Raw genomic sequence first — 23,293 nt, 5'->3', positions numbered from 1 at the left:
GAGATCTAAACTACTGACCACACTGATGAGTGGATTCACCAAGAAAACAGGGATTCTTCAGCCGCCTGTAGGGACTCGAGCTGGGTTGAGCTGCACACTAGTCAGATTTGCTCTTTTCTTCACTGCTCATTTCATTACCTTCAGTTCTGAAGTATAGAAGTCTAGCGTGTTTGTGCTCCTGCCAACTTAAGCATAGGAGGAAACATTCCTCATGTGCTTTCTGCGTGTATGTGTGTGTATGAGCGTGTATGAGCGTGTATGAGCGTGTATGAGCGTGTGTGTGAGAGAGAGAGAGAGAGAGAGAGAGAGAGAGAGAGAGAGAGAGAGAGAGAGAGCAAGAGAGAGAGCAAGAGAGAGGCAAGAGAGAGAGCGAGAGAGAGAGAGAGAGAGCGAGAGAGCGAGAGAGAGAGAGAGAGAGAGAGCGAGAGAGAGAGAGAGAGAGAGAGAGAGAGAGAGAGAGAGAGAGAGAGAGAGAGAGAGAGAGAGAGAGAGAGAGAGAGAGAGAGAGAGAGAGAGGGGGAGGGAGTCAGCCAAGGCAAGTTTCTGTCAGGGTTAGGAAATGCCAGGAGAGAGAAAGGGAGAGCAGGAGAGAGAAAGAGAGAGACATAGACATAGAGAGGGAGGGAGACAGAGCAGGAGAAAGAGAGTGATCACATAGTTGCTGACTGATACATCCTCCTGCAGTGCTGCTGATAACATTGTTTACACTGGTTACTTCATCACACAGTCCTGGTACCATAACTACAGCACTGGTCCTCTAACTACAGCCATGGTCTCCTAACTACAGTCCTGGTACCATATCTACAGTTCTGGCCACCTAACTACAGTTCTGGCCACCTAACTACAGTCCTGTTACCATAACTACAGTCCTGTTCCCATAACTACAGTCCTTGTACCATAACTACACAGGGCTCAACCGGTACCCATAAAGCCAGTCCAGCATGCTAAGGTCAGATCAAGAGCTGATATTCCTGGTGATGAGCACTTCCCCAGGTGGTGAGCAGATCTGCTAGGGTCATCAGTCTGCCTGCAGGGAAGATGGGCTGGGGCTGCAACAGATCCAACGCTACTCTAACCACGTCTTCTGGGAACCCCAAGACTGATCTCTCTGTGACCTGGAATACTGGACAGGAAACCCCCAGGCTCAGCCCCTCAGATCTGGAGGACAGACCTTGCCCTGGACCTCACCGCACCACCACACTCACTGTACCAGACACAGAGGCTGCAACTACAGCGAAATGTGATCCAAGACCTGGCTTTAAATGTACATGAAAACCCCCATATTTAGCTTTAGTTAGGAATGAATGTGTGGCGTGTTTGTGCATGTGTGTGTGTGTGCATGCATGCATGTGTGTGATGATGAGCTCAGACGGACTGATGGGATTCAGGGTGGAACACACAGTTGATCGTGCCATGCCAGCCACCGCCAACACACACATTCCAATCCCACCCAGCAATCACAGCAGTCTTGCTCACACACACACATACCACCTGACCCCATGGGTTGGGCAGAAGGAAGGAGACGCATGGGAGCTAACAGGAAAAATCTGCGTGCTTGTCTGCATGCCTGACTAGGGACTACACACACACATACACAAGCACACATACACACACAAAAACACACACAAGCACACACACACTGTCAGCTGTGTGTGAAAAACAGGAGCTTCATGTAAAGGCCAGAGACCCAGGGCCAGGCCTAGCGACGTAGAGGCAGAGAGAGAGGGAGTAGGACTAGAGGCAGGCAGAGAGGGAGTGGGTCTGTTGAGACTGGTTCACTAAAGGCAGGGGAGAGAAGGAGTGGGACTAGAGGCTGCGAGAGAGCGGTTCTGAAAAGCTGACAGGGATTCTTATCCTGAAAGTTTGGTCCAAACGTAGACCTTAAAGGTTAGATACAAATCTCAAGGTGAAAAACAGAGATACAGATAGAGAGAGAGGGGAGAAATGAAGAGAGAGACAGTTACAAAAAAGAGAGAAAGCAAAGGGAGAAAGGCTCTGATGCAAAGGGCTCTGATTCTTTACAGACACACTGAGAGGAGTTACCATAAATAGATACCATCAATAGCCAGTTTAAAAGCAACCCTGTCCTCTTCTGGGACATCTCAGAAGATGCAGCATGTGAGCTGCTTCTTCCTCCTGAAATAGCTGTGCACTGTGTGAGCTTCACAGCAGCAGTGGAGACAGTGTCTACACTAGAACATGTCCTCAGAAGAGATTAGCCCGCTATTTCCAGACACACAGGCAGAGGAACTATTGGGATTCACTCAGACTCAAGAGAATCACAGCTCACATCTGAGTTGTCTCTGTCGCAAACATCAGGAGAAAGCATCTTAGATCCTCAAACACACAGGCACACACACACATTTACAACACACAAATATATATTTTACCCACACACATTTGCACATAACAGACACACAGGTACATTCACACACACACACACATACAAACACACACACACACACACTGATACGCTCCATCTTGAGAATGGGTAATTAGAGTTCTCTTCTTATAAAGCCAGCCAGCAGTCATTTGCATATTTATAAAAAAAAATCTGAGAAGATTTATAGCTTCTCTGTGTCTTTTGCAGTCTCCACCAGCTTTCTTCTCCTGTCCCCTCCTTACCTCCTCCTATCCTCATCTCACCTCTCCTCCTCTCTTCACTTTTCCTCTCATCTCCTATCCTCTCCTCTAATCTAATCTATTCCACTCCCCTCTCCTCTCCTCTCCTCTTCTCCTCACCTCATTTCACCTCTCCTCGCTTCTCCTGTCCTCCTCCTGGTGGTAGGTATAGTCAAGTCAAAACAAGTGTTTTTTACAGTATTGTCATTTCAATCATATAGGGTTGTACATAATGAAAGGAGACAACTTTCCTCCAGATAGAGTTCTACTGTACAGACACACAGGCGGTAGGAATGTAGAGTATGTATAGGGCACAGGCATGACCATTCACTTACCATATGCGAAACCCAACCCTGACCCATAACCTCTTGACCGTTACCAGGTGATTGAGTTGGGAGAGGGAGAGGGGACATTTTCTTGTTCGGAAAATGAGTTCATCTAACACAATCACACAGCTGAGACAATACTAGACAAATTGCTGCAGCACTGTGTGTGTGAGTGTGTCTGTGAGTGTATGTGTAAGGCGAAAAATGGAGGTATGGTTGAGGGGAAAGGAGAGAAAAAAACAAATAAGAGAAAGACAGAGAGATGGAGGCAGGGTGCAGGTGAATGGCTGGGGGCTGTGAGAGACTGAGGGACGGAGTGAGTCACACAACGGAGGCCCCAGAGGAGCAGAGTCAGTGACATCAGGTCCTGGTGACTGGAGTAACTCTGTTCATTCACCAGGAGAGGTGAATCCCTCACACACTCTCTCTGGGTCATCCTGTTACACACCTTCAGAGTGTGGGAGGTCATGCTCGGTTTTTACTACCATTTCCAGCTGAGATAAACATCTAGCTGGTTTGCAGTGTCCAAGCCTTGACACATATCTGTCAAACAAACCTACTTTGTCTGACCACGGGCTCCCCCTCCCTCCATACCTGTCTTTCTGTCATTTTTCCCTCCATTCCTCTCCTGTGGTTCTGTGGTCAGAGCCTAGAGAATGTATGCTCTTAGAAAAACATCAGCTTGCCAACTAGATTCCTCCCTGAGGTGAGTTGAGGTTATTCTCACAATGACATTATCTTTCTTTATCACTTCCAATCTTTGTTCTCTTTCTTCACTATCTTTCTCGCACACTCTCACACTCAAGTTCACTCACACAAACACGCTCAGTCACACACGCTCACGTTCACTCACACACAAACAGAGGTCTAATATAACTGAAACCCAACACACACACAAACACACACACACATACAGTAACAAAACAAGCTCAAATGAGCCCAAACTAGCCCTTACTCTTCTCCATATTCATATCCTGAAACAAAACTCAACTCCCAGACAGAAACCTTGCCTCCCGAACAGACAGTGTGTGCTGGTGTGTGTACAGCCATCTTCTTCTGAGTCTTCTGTTTCAAGGTCACTCTCTGCTTCAAGTACACAGATGTGGGTGGATACACACAAGCAGCTAAACACACGCAAAGACTGAGTGATGTATGTGCGTAAGTCTGTCAGGCTGACAGAAGCCTGAGGTGTCTTATCCAACACTTGTCAGGTATTCAGCCAGGAGCAGCTCTTGCCCAGCTACCTGGAATGTTCTAGGGAACAGCAACAGAATGGATGTGGTTGTTGTTGCTCTTCTAGGGTTTCTCCTCCTCCTGAAGCCCTCGCAAGGCCTTTTCAACCCCACATTCCACACACGCCCTCCGCTCTGAGTCGACTGTGGAGCAGAGTTGCTGCCTCCACGACAGGGGAGGGCATGCCGCAGTAGAACCCTGGGCTAGGTGAAGATAATGCCGCAGTAGAACCCTGGGCAAGGTGAAGATAATGCTGCAGTAGAACCCTGGGCAAGGTGAAGATAATGCTGCAGTAGAACCCTGGGCTAGGTGAAGATAATGCTGTAGTAGTACCTTGGCTGGAGGACTCAGTAACTCAAGACGGCACTAGTCCTGCCACTCCAGGCTAAGAATGCTACATTACACAGCTAATGCTACGCAGCCAAGACCCTAAGGTAATGAGAGCGGATTCCTCAGGACCTCTGAGGAGCAGATCATATGGATCAGTTCCATACAGAGGCAGAGAACATAAGCACTCCTGGAGGGTTGGGAGGTGCAGACCTACATTATTACTAGACAGGGTAATATAAAGAGAAGTAAATATTTGACAACATTAACAAAGCCTAGATCGCATCTATGGTTAAAGCAAACAATGGCTGACCTGTTACAGTTTTTCTCAATTGTTTACACACAAATACTGGTACTTGAGACACAATGACCACAACATGTAACTCATGCACCAACCCCATGAACCAATTCTGCTAAACTACAAGCACAATTCCTGCTTTACACTCAAATTGCAGTTCTAAAACACACTTTTTTCAAAACACTACACACAATTCTCTGCATTTGGCACAATTTTCATGAAGAAAATCTTTTGTTTTCACAAGGAACACACTGCCATTCAAATACGCACACTGACTCATCGCATGGACAAACACCTGTCACACAGTTTTACAATTAGCAATCAGAGCTTTAGCATAAAAGGGCAACAGGTGGCCTCTTCTGTTTTTGAGCAATGGATGCCAACATTGGAAACAGAGGCAGAGGCAGAGGAGTGAGAGTAAGAGGAGGAGGACGGGGAAGACGAGGATGAGGAAGGCCAAGGACCATAATCTCTGATGAGATCCGAGCCGCTTTGGTTGACCATGTGGTAAACCATGGTCTAACAATGAGGGAGGCTGGGCAAAGAGTACAGCCAAATTTGAGCAGGTACACTGTAGCATCCATCATCCGGACTTTCCTAAATGAAAATAGGTAAGAAATCTACTCTCACTACAAAAATGCAGTAGGCCTACTGCATATCAATACAGTACTCAATGAGTACAGTAGTACAGTATTGCCTGTGGACTGTTCTGTATGACTGTAAAAATAAAGTATGTTTCAAGTATTTGGAAAATGTATTCCAACTTTGTATTCCTACACAGTATTTACAGTATTTTACTATTTGTTTGGCAGAACTGAAAGATTACCAACACAAGGTGGTCGGGAACGTCTTCTGTCTCCTGAACAGGAAACTGAAATCATGAACATGGTCCTAGAAAATAACGCCATAACATTACGGCAAATACAAAGAAAAATAATAATAATGTAACTGTATACACTATACAGTAAATTATTCTGTTGTTTTGTATGTAGACCACTGTATGTGCAACTTTGTGTTGGTTGGGATGTACACTGTGTACATTGTTTTTCTGGGAAAAATACGTAAAATGTATGTGTTACCGTGTATTTCTGTGTTCTGAGTATAAAAACAATACTTTCAAATATTTTACAACACACTTATGTATGTACTGTCTGTAGTACGTGTAACACTGAACAAAAAAAGGCCTAACTCTCTATGATGAATGAAGAAGAAGTGTTTTCCATTCATCAGTGTTTTACATTGAGCACATCAGTGTTCAAATGGTTCTTATAAATGTCTATTCATATGATGGTTTTTGTTTGTCATTTGAAAACAAAATAGCATTTTGAGATTAAATAACATTGTTTTGAATGTTAAGTTTAATTTTGCAGGAGAAGTGAGGGGTTTTGCCCATTTTGTGTGTGTTTTTTGATTTGTGTGTAGAGTTCTGAGAGTATGAGGTATGCATTCAGAAAATGTGTGTAACCAATAGAGAAAAACTGTAATGAACAAACAATGATGGCAGTAATGTAGGATAAACAAGCCTATTTTTCTCGTTGTCAGATCAGTGCGTGCCGAGGGTGGGGCTTGATATACTCTCAACAGTTTCCAACACAGGCAGAGTTAAGTTTTGGATTTTTCTTTTCTCAAGCCTTAACCTTGGAGCCAGAGTCGCCTACCATCCAGACTGAGGGAGCATTCTGAACCACTGAGTGGGATCCAGAGAGAGAGAGAGAGAGAGAGAGAGAGAGAGAGAGAGAGAGAGAGAGAGCAAGAGAGAGAGAGAGCGAGAGAGAGAGAGAGAGAGAGAGAGAGAGAGAGAGAGAGAGAGAGAGAGAGAGAGAGAGAGAGAGAGAGAGAGAGAGAGAGAGAGAGAAAAAGAGAGAGAAAAAGGAAGAGAAAAAGATGGAGAATAACAGAGGGAGGGAGAGAAAGAGAGGGAGGAGAAAGAGAGGAAAGGAGAGAAAGGGAGGAAGAGAGAGACAGAAAGGAGAGAGAGCTGTCCAGGCAGCTGACAGTCTGCTTTTCCACTTATCCCCACTCACACGTGTATGCCGAGGGCCACAGCTACAGCCTAACTCAATAAACAAGCTTTGACATAAGGGAGCGAGGGAGGTGCGTGTGTGTGTGCCAAGGGAGTTAACACAAAACTGAAGTGTTAAGGGGCCAATCAGGGGCCATGCCCTGACAGCCCCCAGGCTCTACTGATGAGCAGCCAAATCTGACCAGCGAGACCCCAGAGAGAGAGGCCTCTGGGCTTAGGCAACACACACACTGGCCCAAGCATTAGGACCTGGACCAAGGGTCAAGGGTCAGGGCCTGGGGGCGAGCCTGATCCTCCTGCTGACGGTTCATCTTCAGAGGCAGACGGACGCTCTGAGAGGTCTCAGGACGACCAGGGGTTAGAGGTCACGGCAACCATATTACGCATGACATGCTACATACACACGTACACACACACTCACACACAGCAGCAGTTGGGGGGTGGGGGTGTAATGGCTGCATGCTCATACCCTTGCTGAAGCTGTTTCAAAGAGCAGAGTCAGTGCTGCAAAGAAGGACCAGATCAATATGTAATTATTAAAAAAGCTGGCCAGCCATTCTCCTGTCCACACACACAGAAACACACACATACATACACATGTACACACATTTGCACACACACATACACAACAAGAACACACATTCACAAAAACATACACCTACACAAACACATACAAATATACACGCACACACAGCAAGTACACACACTCACAAAAACAAACACAAAAGCACACACACACGAAAACACATTCCCAATATGGAGAGGGCTCAACAATAGTCGGTTCCCAGGGAGAGAAATAGTTTGTCTTTGGTTTCCACTCCACTCTGTCACCTTACATTAGCTTGGCTACGACACACTACGACACACCACCCTCCTGTCACAACACAGCTCACAACTCCCTCTCTCTCTCTTCCTTTAACTCCCCCTCCTCTACTTCCCCCGAGCACCCGCCCTCCCACTCCTCCCCCTCTTCTTACATTCCCCCAGCCAGACCCTGGTAAATAAACAGGTTCTGGATTGGACTTGGCAGAACCAGTGGTACCTCTAGTGGAACATCTAGACCCCGTCACAGACTTTGATCCCATCTGAACTGTTTCTGTGCTCAGAGAACTAAGCCTCAGATTAACCAAAACTGGCCGCAGACTATAACACTGCAGAGAGAGCAGAAAGCTACTATCTCCATTTATATCAGACTAAATATCAGCTAAATATCAGCTAGGTTACACTGTGTGCTCTGAGTCTGCGGGTCTGCTAACAGATTTCTTTTAGTTGACATTTAGATTGACATATTTAGCCTGCCCTAAAGCTATCATGAAACAAATAAAGCTAAAGTGGTTAGCCTCATCCAATTAGAGAATGAGTGAAGGGATGAGGAAGTGGTCATATCAAATGAGAGAGGGGTTCGAGCAGGGCGCCTGGTCATAACAGAGTTTAAAGTCATAAGGTTCGCATTTCTCCTGACACACAACCTGTGTGTGTGCGTGTTTGGTCACACTCTTACACAATGGATACATCAAACCTTGTTAAAGATCCTGTAAAGCAAATTCCATGATTTGCTTGTCAGTACATTATATACGTGTGAAATGAGTTCCTGAAAGCATGTGCAAAGCACGAAAACTTTGTCGCACTGAAATGTGGAGTTAGACCGTAGAACAGTTTGTCTTCCATTTTCAGATCAGGTTTTAATGGGCGGAGCCAAAAAATGACCTATCTACGTCATTTTGACCCATCTACGTCAGATCACTTAATGGCTCCTCCTGCTGTACTGTTATTGTAGCTTACATCAGCTAGCTAGCCAGCTTCAGGATGTCTCCCTCCACCCGCAACTGCATCTTCCCTGGATGCAAGAACTTCAGCTGCGCTACAACGCTATTTAATTTCCCTATTGATGAGGAAAAGAAAAATAGGTGGATTGATTTTGTGAAGAGCCACGCTAATGGAAAGCTTCGGATAAACTCCAACAGCCGCCTCTGCAGTGACCATTTCACGGCGGATAAGTTTAACATGGACCAGAGACAGACGGGGTTCAGGGACACATGGCTGTTCTTGCAGCGCAGAGCCGTACCGAGCATCGCCCTCTCGTCCGTTCCTCCTCCGGTCGCACCTGGACCATCCACCGCCGCCAGCAGTTCATCACTCAGTTCTGTGTGCTTGTTATAATCATACTAGATAACTTTTCCAAAGGTATCTCTGCTATGAGTTAGTGCAAACCGCTAACTTGATATTAGGCTACTCGGTGTAGAATGATGGTATTTTGGTGAAATGGTAGCTAATGTGCTAGAAGTAGTTGGAGAGCTCACTGTCTGCTGTCTCTGGTGTCCATTTTTAATCCTGTGTTACAGCTCAGGGGAAAATTTCATTTATATGCATCTGTATGTTTCACTCATTGAACAAATACATTAAAATTCTATACTGTTTTGTTCGGCTTGACGTAGCGTCCATTATCTGGGTCGTAGGTAGGCAGCGAGGGGCGGAGCTTCAGCTCCTTCAGGCAACACGCCCCACCAGTCTCAAGCAGAGAAGAGTGCTGATTTTCTCACGATTTCAAAGCCTAATTTAACATACTTGTCGGTGTTTTTTTTCATGCGAATTTGGATGGGTAGTTAATAACACATTCTTCTGTGGTGTGGTGAACTTAAAACTCGTTTTCAATTCCACTTTACAGGATCTTTAACTTACAACCTAATGATCCATAACCTTGCAGTGACTATGAATGAGTGTGCATGTGCATGTATGTGTGTCTGTCCATGTGTACTGAATGTGGTTGCGTTTGTGCATGTGTACTGTGTGTGTGTGTGTGAGAGTGTGTGTGTGTGTGTGTGTGTGTATGTGTGTGTGTGTGTGTGTGTCCAGAGCTGTCTGGTGGTGATGGTCCAGGAGGACTGTCTTCTCTGATCACAGTTTCACACCTCTCTGCTGCCTGCTCCTAAAGACAGAGGTGTCACAGCACCAGGGTAGCAGGAGCACACACACGCATACACACACACACCCAAACACACTCACACACACATCCATGCACACTCACACACGCTCACACATACACACACCAGCATATTGGGTGTGAGACAAATATGAGATATTTGGAGAGCAACATTTGGAAGATATCACACACAAACACGTGCACACACACATCCACAGCACATGTTTTGGTGTCTGCTATGCGAAACAAGCTATCTGGAGTTGTTAAAGTAACATTTGGAAGGTTTGACACATACACACACAAACACACGTACTAACATGCAAGCTAGTGGCAATGCACTATATTGTAACAGTGAGTTAGGGAGAGAATCCAGCCACAGTCACAAAAACCCTCACGATTCTTCTGGTGTTGTTCTGAATCTCCTGATGCATGTGAGCCCTCAGCCCAGGCAGAGAGAAAGTTCTCACATGACCTCAGGCTGCTGTCCCCCCTGTGAGGAATGCTGTGTGTGTGTGTGTGTGTTATAACATAATTAGATTACAGGCCTGCAGTGAGCTCTGTGTCTGTGTCATTGTTCCTCCTTGAGCGCCTGGAATTCTTCCTTGTCAGGAACTGGTCAGGACTGCCCTCACACAGGTCTCAAATCTAAAACCAGCTACTTCACTCCAGCTAACTCACACAGCCACCTCCCTCCAGTTACCTCATACTGCCACTTCAAACCAGCTACCTCACACTAGCTAGCTCACATTGTCACGTCACACCAGCTACCTCACACTGCCACCTCACACCAGCTACCTCACACTGCCACCTCACACCAGCCTCGCCAAACCAGCTGCCTCACACGACTACCTCATACTGCCACCTCACACCAGCTACCTCACACTGCTACCTGAGACAGATACCTCACACCAGCTACCTCACACTGCTACCTCACACCAGCTACCTCACACGGCTATCTGAGACTGCTACCTGACACTGCTACCTCACACATACTGACTAAAACCAGCCCGGCCACACCTCACACAGCCCTGAAGTATGTCAACTAGCCCCTACCTCCACACCAGGAGTCCTTGCTCAGAGTAGTCTCTCGCTCCACACGATATTTGCTTCAGTTATCAGTCTTATCGTTCTGGGTCATCAGAGCCTCAAACTAGGTCATGTGTGTCTGGACACACAACACACACTACATACCCTGTGCTACACACACACTACACACCCTACATGTACACAATACACCCTACATACAATGCACACACACACACACACTACACGACTCATCCTAAACACCTACTACAATCACACTTCATACTAAACACATCTGCATATTTTAGCTTCAAACTAGACATTTTGGAGTTGCAGTATAACCTCATAAAAATTTACAAACTTTCAACCAAAAATGCATTTCCAGACAAGAATATATTTGACACCAATTAGTTTAATAACAGCATCTTGTGATTCAAGACTCCCTCAGTGAAGAATTTGCCTTAGGACCTTCGAATGCAATCCAGACTTTATTCACCTCCACCCCTCCCTTCCTCTCTCTCCCACCCCTTCTCTCTCTCCCTCCCCTTCTGTCTCTCCCTTCTGTCTCTCTACCTCCTTCTCTCCCTCTCTCTCCCATTTTCTCTCCTTCCTTCCTTCTTTCTCTATCCCTCCCTCTCTCCCTCTTCCTCTGCCTTCTCTCAGGTGATGCAGGTGCCTGCAGGGAGTCATGTGTCTGGGGGAGGGAAGCAGAGGAGATCACCGAAGAGACTGCTTGCTGCAGGATACAGGTAGAAAACACATCTCTACTGGGGCTGCCAAGCTGAGGGTTACGTTCAAACACAAAGCCTGAAGCTCCAAACTACAACCTAATTTCTTTACGCTTCTCATTCACTTCTTGTCGAGGGAGGAGAGAAGATGAATGGAGAAAAGAGGAGAGGACAGGAGAGAGGACATGAGGGCAGGCAGACAGACATCCCTCCTCCACTCCTCCCTTCTACCCTCTCCTACCTCCCTCTTTCCTTCCCCCTCCTCCTTACTCTTTCCTCCTCCTCCCCACCTTTCTTCCTCTCTCCTCTCCTTTCCTTTCTTCTCCTCTCTTCCCGTCTTCTCTCCTTTCCATTCCATTCCTCTCCTCTCAACTTCTCTCCTCTCTTCCCCCTTCACTGTGGAGTGAGATGCCCGGTCAGGACACATTCCAGGCATTTTCTTCCTGTTTGTTTTCCCCACAGTGCACCAGTCCTCACAATGCAGCAGCCACAGCCTGGGGCAGCCCCAACACCAAGTCCTTTGTCCCTCGCTACACCTCAGGTGCACACACACACACACACACACACTCTCTCTCTCTCTCTCTCTCTCTCTCACACACACACACACATTCACTCTTACACTCATGCATTCACACACACAACTGCGTGCACATACACACGTACACACACAGAACAGCTTCAAAAGGTCCTTATACACTCACTCACACAAGCTTAAACACACACATCATGGAGATGGGGAGGTAATAAGATCTCAGCCTGACAACCGAGAGGAAGGCAAATGTGTTTGTTTCCATGCATGCACACACACAACGTGGGATGTGTGTGTGTGTGTGAGGGGAGAGCAGTGTTTATAGATAGAATAGTGTTTGTCCTCCTTAAGTATGACAAATGAGACAGTGTCACACACAGTTCATCTCTATCATGCATTAACAAGTCAATATCATCACTCACCTATGAGTGACCTGTTCTTCCCATGCTCCATGCTCATCTCTTCAACTTAAATGGAATCTATAATCCTGGAATAATGGTGGTACAGTCACTGTTAAAAGAGCCTGAATCATTGCGATCCTTCTCTCATTAGGCTATTCAGACTGAGAGGTGGTCTGTAAGTGATTATTACACAATCACATGCACAACACAGTCCACCCTGAACCTCTACCAGTCTCACTGTACCTAAACTTCTATGCTGTCTCTAGAGACAGACAGACAGACAGACAGACAGGCAGACAGGCAGACAGGCAGACAGGCAGACAGGCAGAGAGTTACAGATGGACCGATTGTAGCTTCAACATGGCAAATCCAGTAACAGTCAACCCATGAAAAGAGAACATTATTCTTTTTGACAAAGGTTGCAGTTACATAACAAAAGTGGGTCTTTCTAAATATAATTCCAGGCCATTACAGAGAGACAGCTAGGCTCTGAAGACAATGCTGTGTCATGTAGTCCACCACTTCCCCGAGACACCCGTGTCTAAACTGGCTCTAGCTTGCCGTTTGGGCTGGGGGGGGGGGGGGGGGGGGGCTTGAGTGGTATCTATACTGCACTGTTGTCTTGGCTGTGCAGTAGGGTTGGTTGGCTACTGGGCCGACACACAGTACTTTATCTCACCCTGTCTGGTCTGACTGGGAGCCCCTCCACTCATCCCTTACCAGAGATAGAGAGAGATGGAGAGAGAGAGATAGAGAGATGGATAGAGTGATGGAGATGGAGAGAGAGAGGGGGAGGGGAGAGAGAAAAATATGGAGTTTGTTGGTGTCTGTGAGTGAAAGAGGGGGACAGAGAGATAGATAACATGAGAGAAAAACGGAGAGAGCTCACAGACCTCTTCATCGCTCAGCACATGGAGTCTGCCCAATCACCACAGCAAGGGGGCAGGTGTGTGTGTGGGGGGGGGGGGGTTGCACGAGGCCGTCTGGGTTTCACAGTGTGTCCTTGAAGTGGGGCATGTGGCTTGTTTGGTCAGCACAACTCCCAGGCTGGCACTGGTCCACCAGGCCACAGCCAAGACACACACAGCGCCAGGGGCCCGCAGGGCACCACACTCAACTGGGTCACATCCAGCGGGTAGAGCCACCACAGAACTGGATGGAAAGATTCTGAACCAAGGATAAGCCGGTTCTGGTTAGAGATGAGCCCAGTGAAGACATGCGGATCTGTGTTCAGAAACGTTTTGTAACTCTGAGATCTGCCACTCTATGTGTGGCCAGGTTTTACGGTGTGGCCAATGGGAATGTTACAGTCTGGCCAATAGGAAGGCACCGTGGAGTTTCAGTGGAAGTGGGCAGGATGGCAGACCAGCTGGATGTTGGCACTGTGATGGCACAGTTAGTTTGGCAACAAGCCTGGTCTCAGCTGGACCTGGCCGGGGATGAGTTTCCTGGTTATTTGCAGGAGAGGTCATGTGATAGAAAGGGCAAGTGGGCACAGGAGGAGGTTAGCAACAGAGACACCACAGTGTGGCGGGGAAGAGGGACTCAGGCTCCAGCACTCTCTCTGGTCCTTATCCACAGAAGAGTCCAAGAGGAACATGCTTTTATCCAATTCAACATACAGAGCGGGGATTTTAACCTTCAACCTCTTGATCTGCGGTCAGATGATCTACCACTGACCTACGGTAGCTATCCCTTATGAGAACGTAACCACAGCTGAAATTATTTTAGTGTTGCAGCCTGTAGCTTTTGAGCTAAAATTACTGAATAACTTGACAGGTTCGGCAAGGTATCTCTGTCACTTCTGAACAAATTGAGAGCAAACTTTATACACTAAGTACTGTGCCAGACAGGTGTCAGACAACGCTAGCTAGCGTGTGAAAAACACATGGTCTTCCATCAGCCTGGAAGAGTGTAGCTGGATGAAATTAAAACAGAGCAGAACTGTCAGTCACAGCCACCGCTGTAGAGGAAGCTCTGAGGCATTAACACTCATAAACCTTTGGAGTGCAAAGAGACACGTGAGGAAGAAGACACTCTGTCAAGCAGTCGCCGTATTAAGGGACAAAGAGACAAACTATCCTTAAAATCTACTGGTCCCACAAAATAGGACCTGTAATTGGACTACTATCACTGCCTTTCCTTGGATTAAAGAAGAAAGATAGATAGAAAACGGTTCAAAGGAAAGTTTCTTGCAGTTTTGCAGAGTAGGCCTGTGTTCCAGTTCTACAACCAGAAGATAGCATACCAAAGCTTTTATACATTGTTTTTTCTAAGGTTTCCTGGGAATTGTTTCTTGTCTTCTCTGAGGTTCTTCTCTAGGTGGGTTTAGGTGCAGCTCTATGGTCATATGTGAAGCTCTCTGTGACATTGCTTGGAAAAATGGCTGAAACAAATCAAATTTGACTTGATTGTGAGAACACAGAAGAAGTGTATCCATTAAACTTAAGTTAAAACACACATCCACATAGACACCTCTTAGTAACTAAGGCTCCAGCAGACTCAAATAAGCAGAGGAAACCAAAACCATCTTTCTAGATATTGCATTCCCACACTGCAGACCATTAAATATTCATGTTATTTTTCATACAGAGCGAAAGGCAGGATGTTGAAGAGTAAAAACAAACACAGGGAGCCTGGAGAGTGGCGTGAAGTGCTCTGAACGATAACAAGATCCTTCTTGGCCAGGAATGAGGACTCATGCCCGGTTCAGACCAACCCAACAAAGCAGACTGAGAAACGCACACAGTCACACACACACCATCACACACACACAATTACAGTGGGGTATAAGAATATGAAAGCTTCGCTGTGCTCAAAGGCACATCCTTAAAATATTTATGACCCTCCTAGACGATGTACTCTTCACAACTGCAGGCTAGCCCTAGCATCGTCTCAGCATGCACAACACATACACACACACGTCTTGCTACTTTCAAGGCTGAAACGCTCTTATTAATTGGACTCCATAACAGTGCAAGTCAGCAGCCATGGAAAAGCTTGTTTATTTAAAAGGGGGTAACCGTTTATCTGCCCGCTGTAGCAGATGCTCAACCTGTCAGGAAACTATTGAGATGTCAGCATGCCACAACAGAGGGCATAACTGAAATACAGGGTCAAAGTCAGTTGATAGAGTTTATGTTTATTGATAGAAGTGTTAACAGCTTCTATTGACAGCACCACTGTCCAAAGTTGAACTCTCTAGACATTGCTTGAAGTCTAGATAAAGTTTAACGTTGGAGGAAAATCTCCATCTTAAAAACCTGCATCACGAGAGAACGAAGAAACAGCATGACCCGACCTGAGATTTGGCCTTTTGTGTTTCTCGCACGTTGATAAAACTGTGCATCCCACACATACACACTTCAGACTGATGCTGTGTGGCGTGTTCACCCCACTGGGGAGGTGAGTCAAGGTGAGGGAGCCACGCGTGGTCTCTCTCTTTGAGTCACCATGGACTGACTGAGTAACCAACCCGTCCACTCTCTGCCAGACCTCCAAAAGAAACATTGGTCAATGTTTAGCCAGAGTCCTCCACCCCCAAATATGTGCATATGACATCATGCTGTTACATGGAGTTCATGCATTCCATTGTTCTTAGACTCATGCTTCTCACTCCAGCTTCAGGTCAAGGCAGGCCTACCATGTTCAACACCTCACTCATGTGTTACCTAGGCTACTGGCCAACTGACACTTCAGGGCCTGAGGACGGAGTCACCTTCAACCTTTGACCTCATCAAGTCTTGCGGGTTCCTCGCCATGAGGGGCAAAGGCTGCACACGTCATCAGAAGTCAAATGTCAAAGCCCTGCTGAAGGCCATCGTTTCTTTGTTTGGCTTTTTTACAACAAACTTATGTTTAGATCCATGAGCAAACATCTGGACACCCAACAGGCAGTGGAACATTGAAGAGTGCGATGCTAGTGACAGCTGCGAATAACAGAGGCTCAAGAATGAGACCAACTTCAGCATTCTTACCAGGTTCCTGAAGACAAAGAACAGGGTTTAACAAGAGAGACATTCAGAGAGAGAGAGAAAGAGAGAGAGATAGATAGAGAAAGAAAGAGTCTGAATCACCCAGCAGATGAGTCCACCTCTCCTCTCAGCTGCAGATAATGCAGTCCATCCGTCTTCCCGCCCTCCTCCCATCTCCTGACCGCTGGTCTACATCCAGGCCCAAGCAGAGCACAACACTGGCCCCCACTTTCAGGGCTGTAACTGTCACCCACAGACAGATACCTTTGCATTAGCAAACACTGTCTAGCAGTGCATGATAATTGTAAGACTCCGCTGGTACTTGGTGACGGAGCAAGGTGGAATTACGCAAGTGTTGAGTGTATAAGGTTTCTGACATTGTTGTTATTGTTGTTGTGGTAAAGCAGCTTATTCAGTGGTCAGGAGTACAAGATCACCACTTGCAGGACAGCTTGACAACACTGACCCCCAGCATTGGACACCACCCTGAGGGCAGTGCAAGGGCCCTCCGGGGCCCCTGACCATGTGACCAGACTTCCACCCCAACAGCTCTCACACAGCCAGGAAACAACCCTCAGACAACCCTCACACAGCCAGGAAACAGTCCTCACACAACCCCCACACAGCCAGGAAGCAGCCCTCACACAACCATCATACATCCAGGAAACAGCTTGCTACAGCTGCTCGGGCTGGTCCGCTACAAAATGACTGCAAATTAGCTGAATACAATTTACAGAAGGGCAAAGCAGCCAGTTTAGCTGAGTGTATCCTATCACAGCATTGGTGCTCAAAAACAAACAGAAAACATTGCTAATATAAATATGAAACCTTGCAGAGGCTCACTGCTGCAGCTACAAGGACACACTGTTTAGGGTATTTGACACATCAGTGGACATTCACTGTGGCCAGATCTGTGGTCCCACACTTCAATATAATGCATGTAGCTCGCTGTATATATTTACATCGACATGATATTCCTGTTAGTCAACACTTAAGCTGTAGGACTCTAACCTACAACACAATATGTGCACTGCACAGCACTGCAGGATGGAACTTTGTTTCCTTGAACTGAGCAGGATTGGAACCTTAACACAGTGGGTCACACTGTGTCTCTCTGCGTGTAATGTGTGTGTGTTTATGTAAGGATATGCACATCCCTTTTATGTGCTCAAAATTGTTGTATTTACATCAGCTCATCTACTAACATGGAGACAAGGATCATGGAACTTCACTACCTTGAAATGGACAAAAGCATGTAAATAGAGCGCTCATTAACCCTAATCCAATGTTAGGTTGGATCGATTCATACCTCCTCTGTACAATAACACAATCAATAGCGTTTGGTAAAACTCTTTAACATTTCCCCTCGCTGAATAGAGACCAGTTTCATGCAATCTTTACAGTGTCACTACAAATAGAGGATGTGGCTCCAAGACCTTGGGAAACCGAGAAGGTTTGCAGCATTGGGAGTCAACGAGACAGGACAGAGAGCAGGCCAGACACAGGCACTCCTATCTGGACTCAAAGAAGACAGGATGTGACATGTAGAGGACAGGAAGTGGAAACTGGACTGCTATAGATTGGTAGTCCAACACAACCCCTGGAAAGACTCTTCTTGGTGAGGGCAGTGAATGTGCTTATCTGGCACTTCTACTACACACGCCCTCCAGACCTAATACTGCACTGTCTCCAAACGAGGAGACCAGTGACAGGTGGTCAGAGAAATACAAGTGGAATATGGACAAATACATTTTGTTACTTGGTTGTGCTCACTGAGCTATCCACAAAACAATTACTACAGTAGACTGTTATTTTAAAAAGTACAGTAATTGCTGTCATACTACACAATGCTGTAGTAGGCTATGCTACACTTTAATATAATTTACTAATTACACTATACTATACTTTACTATAATATACTATGCTAGGCTATACTTTATAATACTAAGCTGCTTTACTTCACTATTCTGTACTACACAATACAGCCTAAGGAGAGTCACTGTAGCCAACCCCCTTTAACCTGACAGGAATAGGGTCATCTCTGCTGCATTGTCTCCAAGTCCCCAATCTAATCACACCCAATATAGGGCATTACCATAACTCTTTCTGGCCTTACACAAATGCTCACTTTATTATCAAGCATAAACCAGCCTTGCTTCAACCTCAATGCAGAGCAGCAAAACTTCAATTTCATAAAAGCACAGATAGCATCAATGTCAGGTTAGACCTGCACAGATACAAAGATCCAGGATATAGGCCCTATAGTAACTGTAGGGCCTTTGAATTAGATAAAACGGGATTCAAAAATAGCAAGCTATACCACCTAAGGAAAATAACAGTCAAACGAGAGTTGTGTAGAAATATCATTAGGGGCAGCGGTCTTTTCATGTGAGAAAAGAAAAAGCATAAGGACACTGTGTTGTATCTACCAGCAGGCATTTATATTTATACTGAGCTGAAACTCCAGGCTGAAGCATCTTTGCCCCCAATAGAGGATGGACCCAGATTTATTTACTCTGGTGTGTGTGTCCCAAAAACATGTCAGCTGTTTTTCTTCCTTAGTGACATACATGAAAGGTTTTCCAACTTCAAAAAATCTCAGTTTTACAAATGGCAAGTGGAAGCTCCTGAAGATACTGTCAAAACCGAGGATACATCCTGTAGGTCACTGAAATAGGATCAAGTGACTTCTCTCCATCATGCTGAAATTAACATTCTGAATGTCACTCGAAAGCGAAGATGTAGAATTAAATAGTGCCATAATTCTAAACCTGTTTTAATAAGACCTGTGTAATATGATCTTTATGAGCTAGGCCCCTTCACGTCCCCCAGTTCAATCCAGGACTAAAAAGCTATAGGCTTCCGTTTTAAAATTGGTCTCTCTTTTCACCATCATGGGATTAAGCAACAAACACTTAAATGACTGAGTAAAACAACCACATAGGGTACTCTAAACAGGTTCCCGAATTCTCAAACATTATATAAAGCCGCGTGTCTATTGAATTTGGCAGTATCCTATATAGCCTAGTTCGTTTTTAATTTTGAATAACTCTTTGATGTGGGATAACAATAATTGAGAGCTATTTGAACTGTACTAATATCAGTTACAGTCAGTGTGTTTGTGCATTCATGCAGCAGAATGACAAACGTGTACTTCATTTCCCATCTGTCTTGTTGGAAGTTTACATAGTTTTTACATTGCAAATGTGAAAAACGTGCAGTTTGTTGGTGGTGATTAGACAACGGGTGTGTCGGAGTTCTCCCATAAACAAAGCCCACAGCAAATCTCCAAATCTCCATTTTTTTAATGTATGTAATAGCCTAAGCCTAGTTTGACATATTGGCGAAATAACTTGTTAACTAGAATTGCTAAGCTACAATAGTGAACCATAAAAAAACAACAGCTATTCAAAACAGTTGCGTAAGTTCGCTGTACGGCTCAACTGCTCTGAACATACATAGATAGAGCAGCTTTTAACACCATGGTATGCATTATGCGTTTGCAATTACATGGAGAAGGAACTTAGGGCGGTGGTTCTGACTTTAGCTGCACACAAGGACACATCATTGGGTACCAAAAAATAAAGACTCTTCGCCCGAAGCCATGGTTAGATCAACCTTGTGTTGTCGTGTCAAGTTGTCTTGTCAGGTTAAGGTTACCTTCGGAGAGTTCCAGCTCGAGCTCGGCCAGCTTCTCGCGAACCTCCGCCGGGAGTGTCATTGCAATCGCCGGTGTCGGCTCCAACATCATCATCAGCAATCCGGTAGAATTTCTCTCTGCCATAATGATCTACTCCAAATTCAAAACGGTTGCGTCAAGATCCTACTGCGGACCAAATATTGAACCTTTCCGCTCTTTTGGCCCGCGAGTGCCCGTATAGAGATGGGTGGTGCTGCTCGCTTGCTGGCTGGCTCGCTCGCTAGTACGACGGGATACAGATGTGTGAGAAAGCCCTTGGTTCGTTCTCCGTCTGTCATGACATTAAGAGCTAGACAATGCTAGCTGGCATGCCTAGCCACATCTGCAAGCAGTATGACAGACTACAGTGCTTCACTGATTCGAATGCCTCCGTTTACTACTCACGTCCGTTTCTGTCACGAGCCCCTTGGATTTAGAACTCATTCAACTCTTGACTCCTTAGCGCAGCCGCCATTGCATCTTAGCAACAGCAGCCCTGAAATGAAGCGCGTTCGCGGTGTCGGGCGCGTGATGGGAAGCACGCTCAGATTGTTCACCTAGATGGGTAATTTAGCACTCATATGGTTGAGCACCCCTGCCATCTAACGCTCACACTGTTGAATTGAAAGATTCCATTGCTCACAATAACCCAAACAGATCATGTTTGTTTTTGTTCAAATCATGTGAATGCAATTAAAAGAAAAAAAGCTACTACAAAACTTTAAGTGGTGTTTTTCTATTGTTTGTATATGTATTCATGAAAAGCAAAGAATGAGAAAACAAAGTTGAGAGAACTTGTGGATAGTTTTATAAAATAAAATATGTTAGTCTTGATAGCATTCATCTCTATTAATTGATGTAGGTGACAATAAGGTAAGTAGCCTATGTATAAAAGTAAATCAAACAAATGTGAACGTACTAAGGATAAAATAAATAAGAAAGTATGGATGCTTCTGTGTTTTAAATCATTGTGTGCGTTTACTGTAGCTGCATAGTTGTGTACTAAAAAGAAACTGTGACACCAATATAACTTAACAATATAACATCTCACAATATAGCAAAGATATCAGTATGTTAATAAAAATATACATACTTTATAGTGTCAATGGCTCATATTTATATCTATAAATAATACTAATGCTTCCCTGACTGTAGAGAATTGAGGCAAGAGACACGATATCAGCCTGATGTCTACAGTGAGTGGTATAGATAGGTGGGAGCAATACAACTACTAATGAAACAAAGTAATTGGAATAATTTCTACCTTGATAAAACATGTCAAAACTAGAGAGGGTACAATTTCTGGGGAAATTGTAGGGTGTGCTTGCTTGCGTCGGTTGGACAGGGGTCCGTTTTTTTATGACATTTTTACAACTGATATTTCTGTATTTTATATAAAAATGCATACTTATTATTTATAAAGATGACATAGATTTAAAAGCATTTTTTTTTTGCTGCTCATTTACAACTGAAAATACGAGTGAAGTGTAGAATGAAATGGATGTCTTCTCATTTCCCCAAGAGGCAATAGGCAGCCTCATCGTTGAATCAAAAGGAATACATTTGGCAGACCGGTGTACAAATTGACCTAATCTCTATGACTTAAAGGTCCTTTTAAGTTTTTCCCTTCTCGTGATATTTTCATGCATTTAGCCTACTCATTGCATTCATTCATTAATAAAGAACCCCCTTTGAAGATTATTCTACGACGTTACCCGGCAGTAGAAGATGGAATCGCGATTCAAACAGTACCATCTGCTAACTGAAAATATGCCCCCCAAAACGTAAATAAGCTTGACATTTATTTAGTGTAAAATCGCTCATTCATAAAAAGCTCACTGGTAGCGATCATTGTCAGTAACAACGCAAAATGCGATATAGCCCTGTGTGGAGAAGCTGCCCCGGTAAATTGTACTACTACGGTACAGTACTAGACTACTGCTGTGTTCGTCTTGGTAGCGATTGCGTTGGTTGAATTGGATTTAACGTTCCGTTGTACGGTTTAAGCTGAAATTAATTATTTTCATGAACAGATTGACAAAGTTTAGGCTGTGGCAATGAAGTTCAGGTTAGTAGTTAGATAGACTTTTGATTTAAGTAAGGGGAGTGGCGAACATGTTCTGTCGCCGTTTGACTTCCTACAGCTGTGTAAATGTTTTTGTAGTGTCTCGCGTAGGCTACAGCGTTGCAGTGATACACTGGATTGAAACCACAGGTAATGATAATTTCACCCACAAATCGTTTACTTGTAATGTAATGTCATAATAAATCCTACAACGAAAATGTATATGTGAGGAATGTTTATTTTAACGATTGAAAACAGATACATCATAGACCACTGTAGTATGTGTTGCCCGGGCAACACAGGCTAATGTCATGATGCTAATATTTCAGTGAAATAGTAGACTACTGTTTCCGAAAGTAGATGTACTTCCTTAATAATATCAGCTTATATTGTACATTACACATCACAATTGTGTGTCATATCACAAAGTAAAATGAGTAAATAGTTATCACCCTGGCCTCTTTGCTTGTGGCGTTCCTGCAGCTGCCTTGCAGTAAAGCTATAGTTAGCCTAGCTATCCCCCAAGTTAACAGATGCGAAACGAATGTTATGCTACAGGTAGTCACGCGTGTTTTCGGGACGTTAGTGACGTAGTGACGTTAGTAACGTCAGTGACTGTGGCTAGCAAATTAGCCACCGTTAGCTTCACTTTTCGACACAAAAACTTAACTTAAGCCCAAACCATGCAACGGAACGTAAATTCCAATAGAAGCAACGCAATCGCTACCAAGACGAACCTTTTGACACCGCCGTTGTGTATGTAGGCCAAATATTGACTGAGTTTTAGGGGGGCGAAAATAAACAATAAACTAGAGAGGGTACAATTTCTGGGGAAATTGTAGGGTGTGCTTGCTTGCGTCGGTTGGACAGGGGTCCGTTTTTTAATGACATTTTTACAACTGATATTTCTGTATTTTATATAAAAATGCATACTTATTATTTATAAAGATGACATAGATTTAAAAGCATTTTTTTTTGCTGCTCATTTACAACTGAAAATACGAGTGAAGTGTAGAATGAAATGGATGTCTTCTCATTTCCCCAAGAGGCAAGAGGCAGCCTCATCGTTGAATCAAAACGAATACATTTGGCAGACCGGTGTACAAATTGACCTCATCTCTATGACTTAAACGTCCTTTTAAGTT

The 23,293-nt window shown here is 44.8% G+C and overlaps 1 protein-coding gene across 7 annotated transcripts in view; it reads right to left on the bottom strand.

Moving 5' to 3' along the window:
* dip2a (disco-interacting protein 2 homolog A) overlaps window positions 1-20,580 on the bottom strand; it is a 77,565-nt gene extending 56,985 nt beyond the window's left edge. For 3 of the 7 annotated variants that reach the window (XM_062457317.1, XM_062457319.1, XM_062457321.1), the window contains exon 1: window positions 20,065-20,575. In XM_062457317.1, the coding sequence (XP_062313301.1) occupies window positions 20,065-20,188 (124 nt within the window). In that variant the 5' untranslated portion in view covers window positions 20,189-20,575. Of the gene's footprint in view, window positions 1-12,451; window positions 12,506-20,064 lie in introns of those variants that run through there. The other 4 variants (XM_062457320.1, XM_062457322.1, XM_062457324.1 and 1 more) reach the window with 3 other exon arrangements.
* Between the last annotated feature and the right edge of the window lie 2,713 nt (window positions 20,581-23,293).

Source organism: Osmerus eperlanus, chromosome 3 (assembly GCF_963692335.1).
Source record: "Osmerus eperlanus chromosome 3, fOsmEpe2.1, whole genome shotgun sequence".
NCBI lineage: Eukaryota > Metazoa > Chordata > Actinopteri > Osmeriformes > Osmeridae > Osmerus > Osmerus eperlanus.
This window is presented reverse-complemented; position numbering and strand designations above follow the sequence as displayed.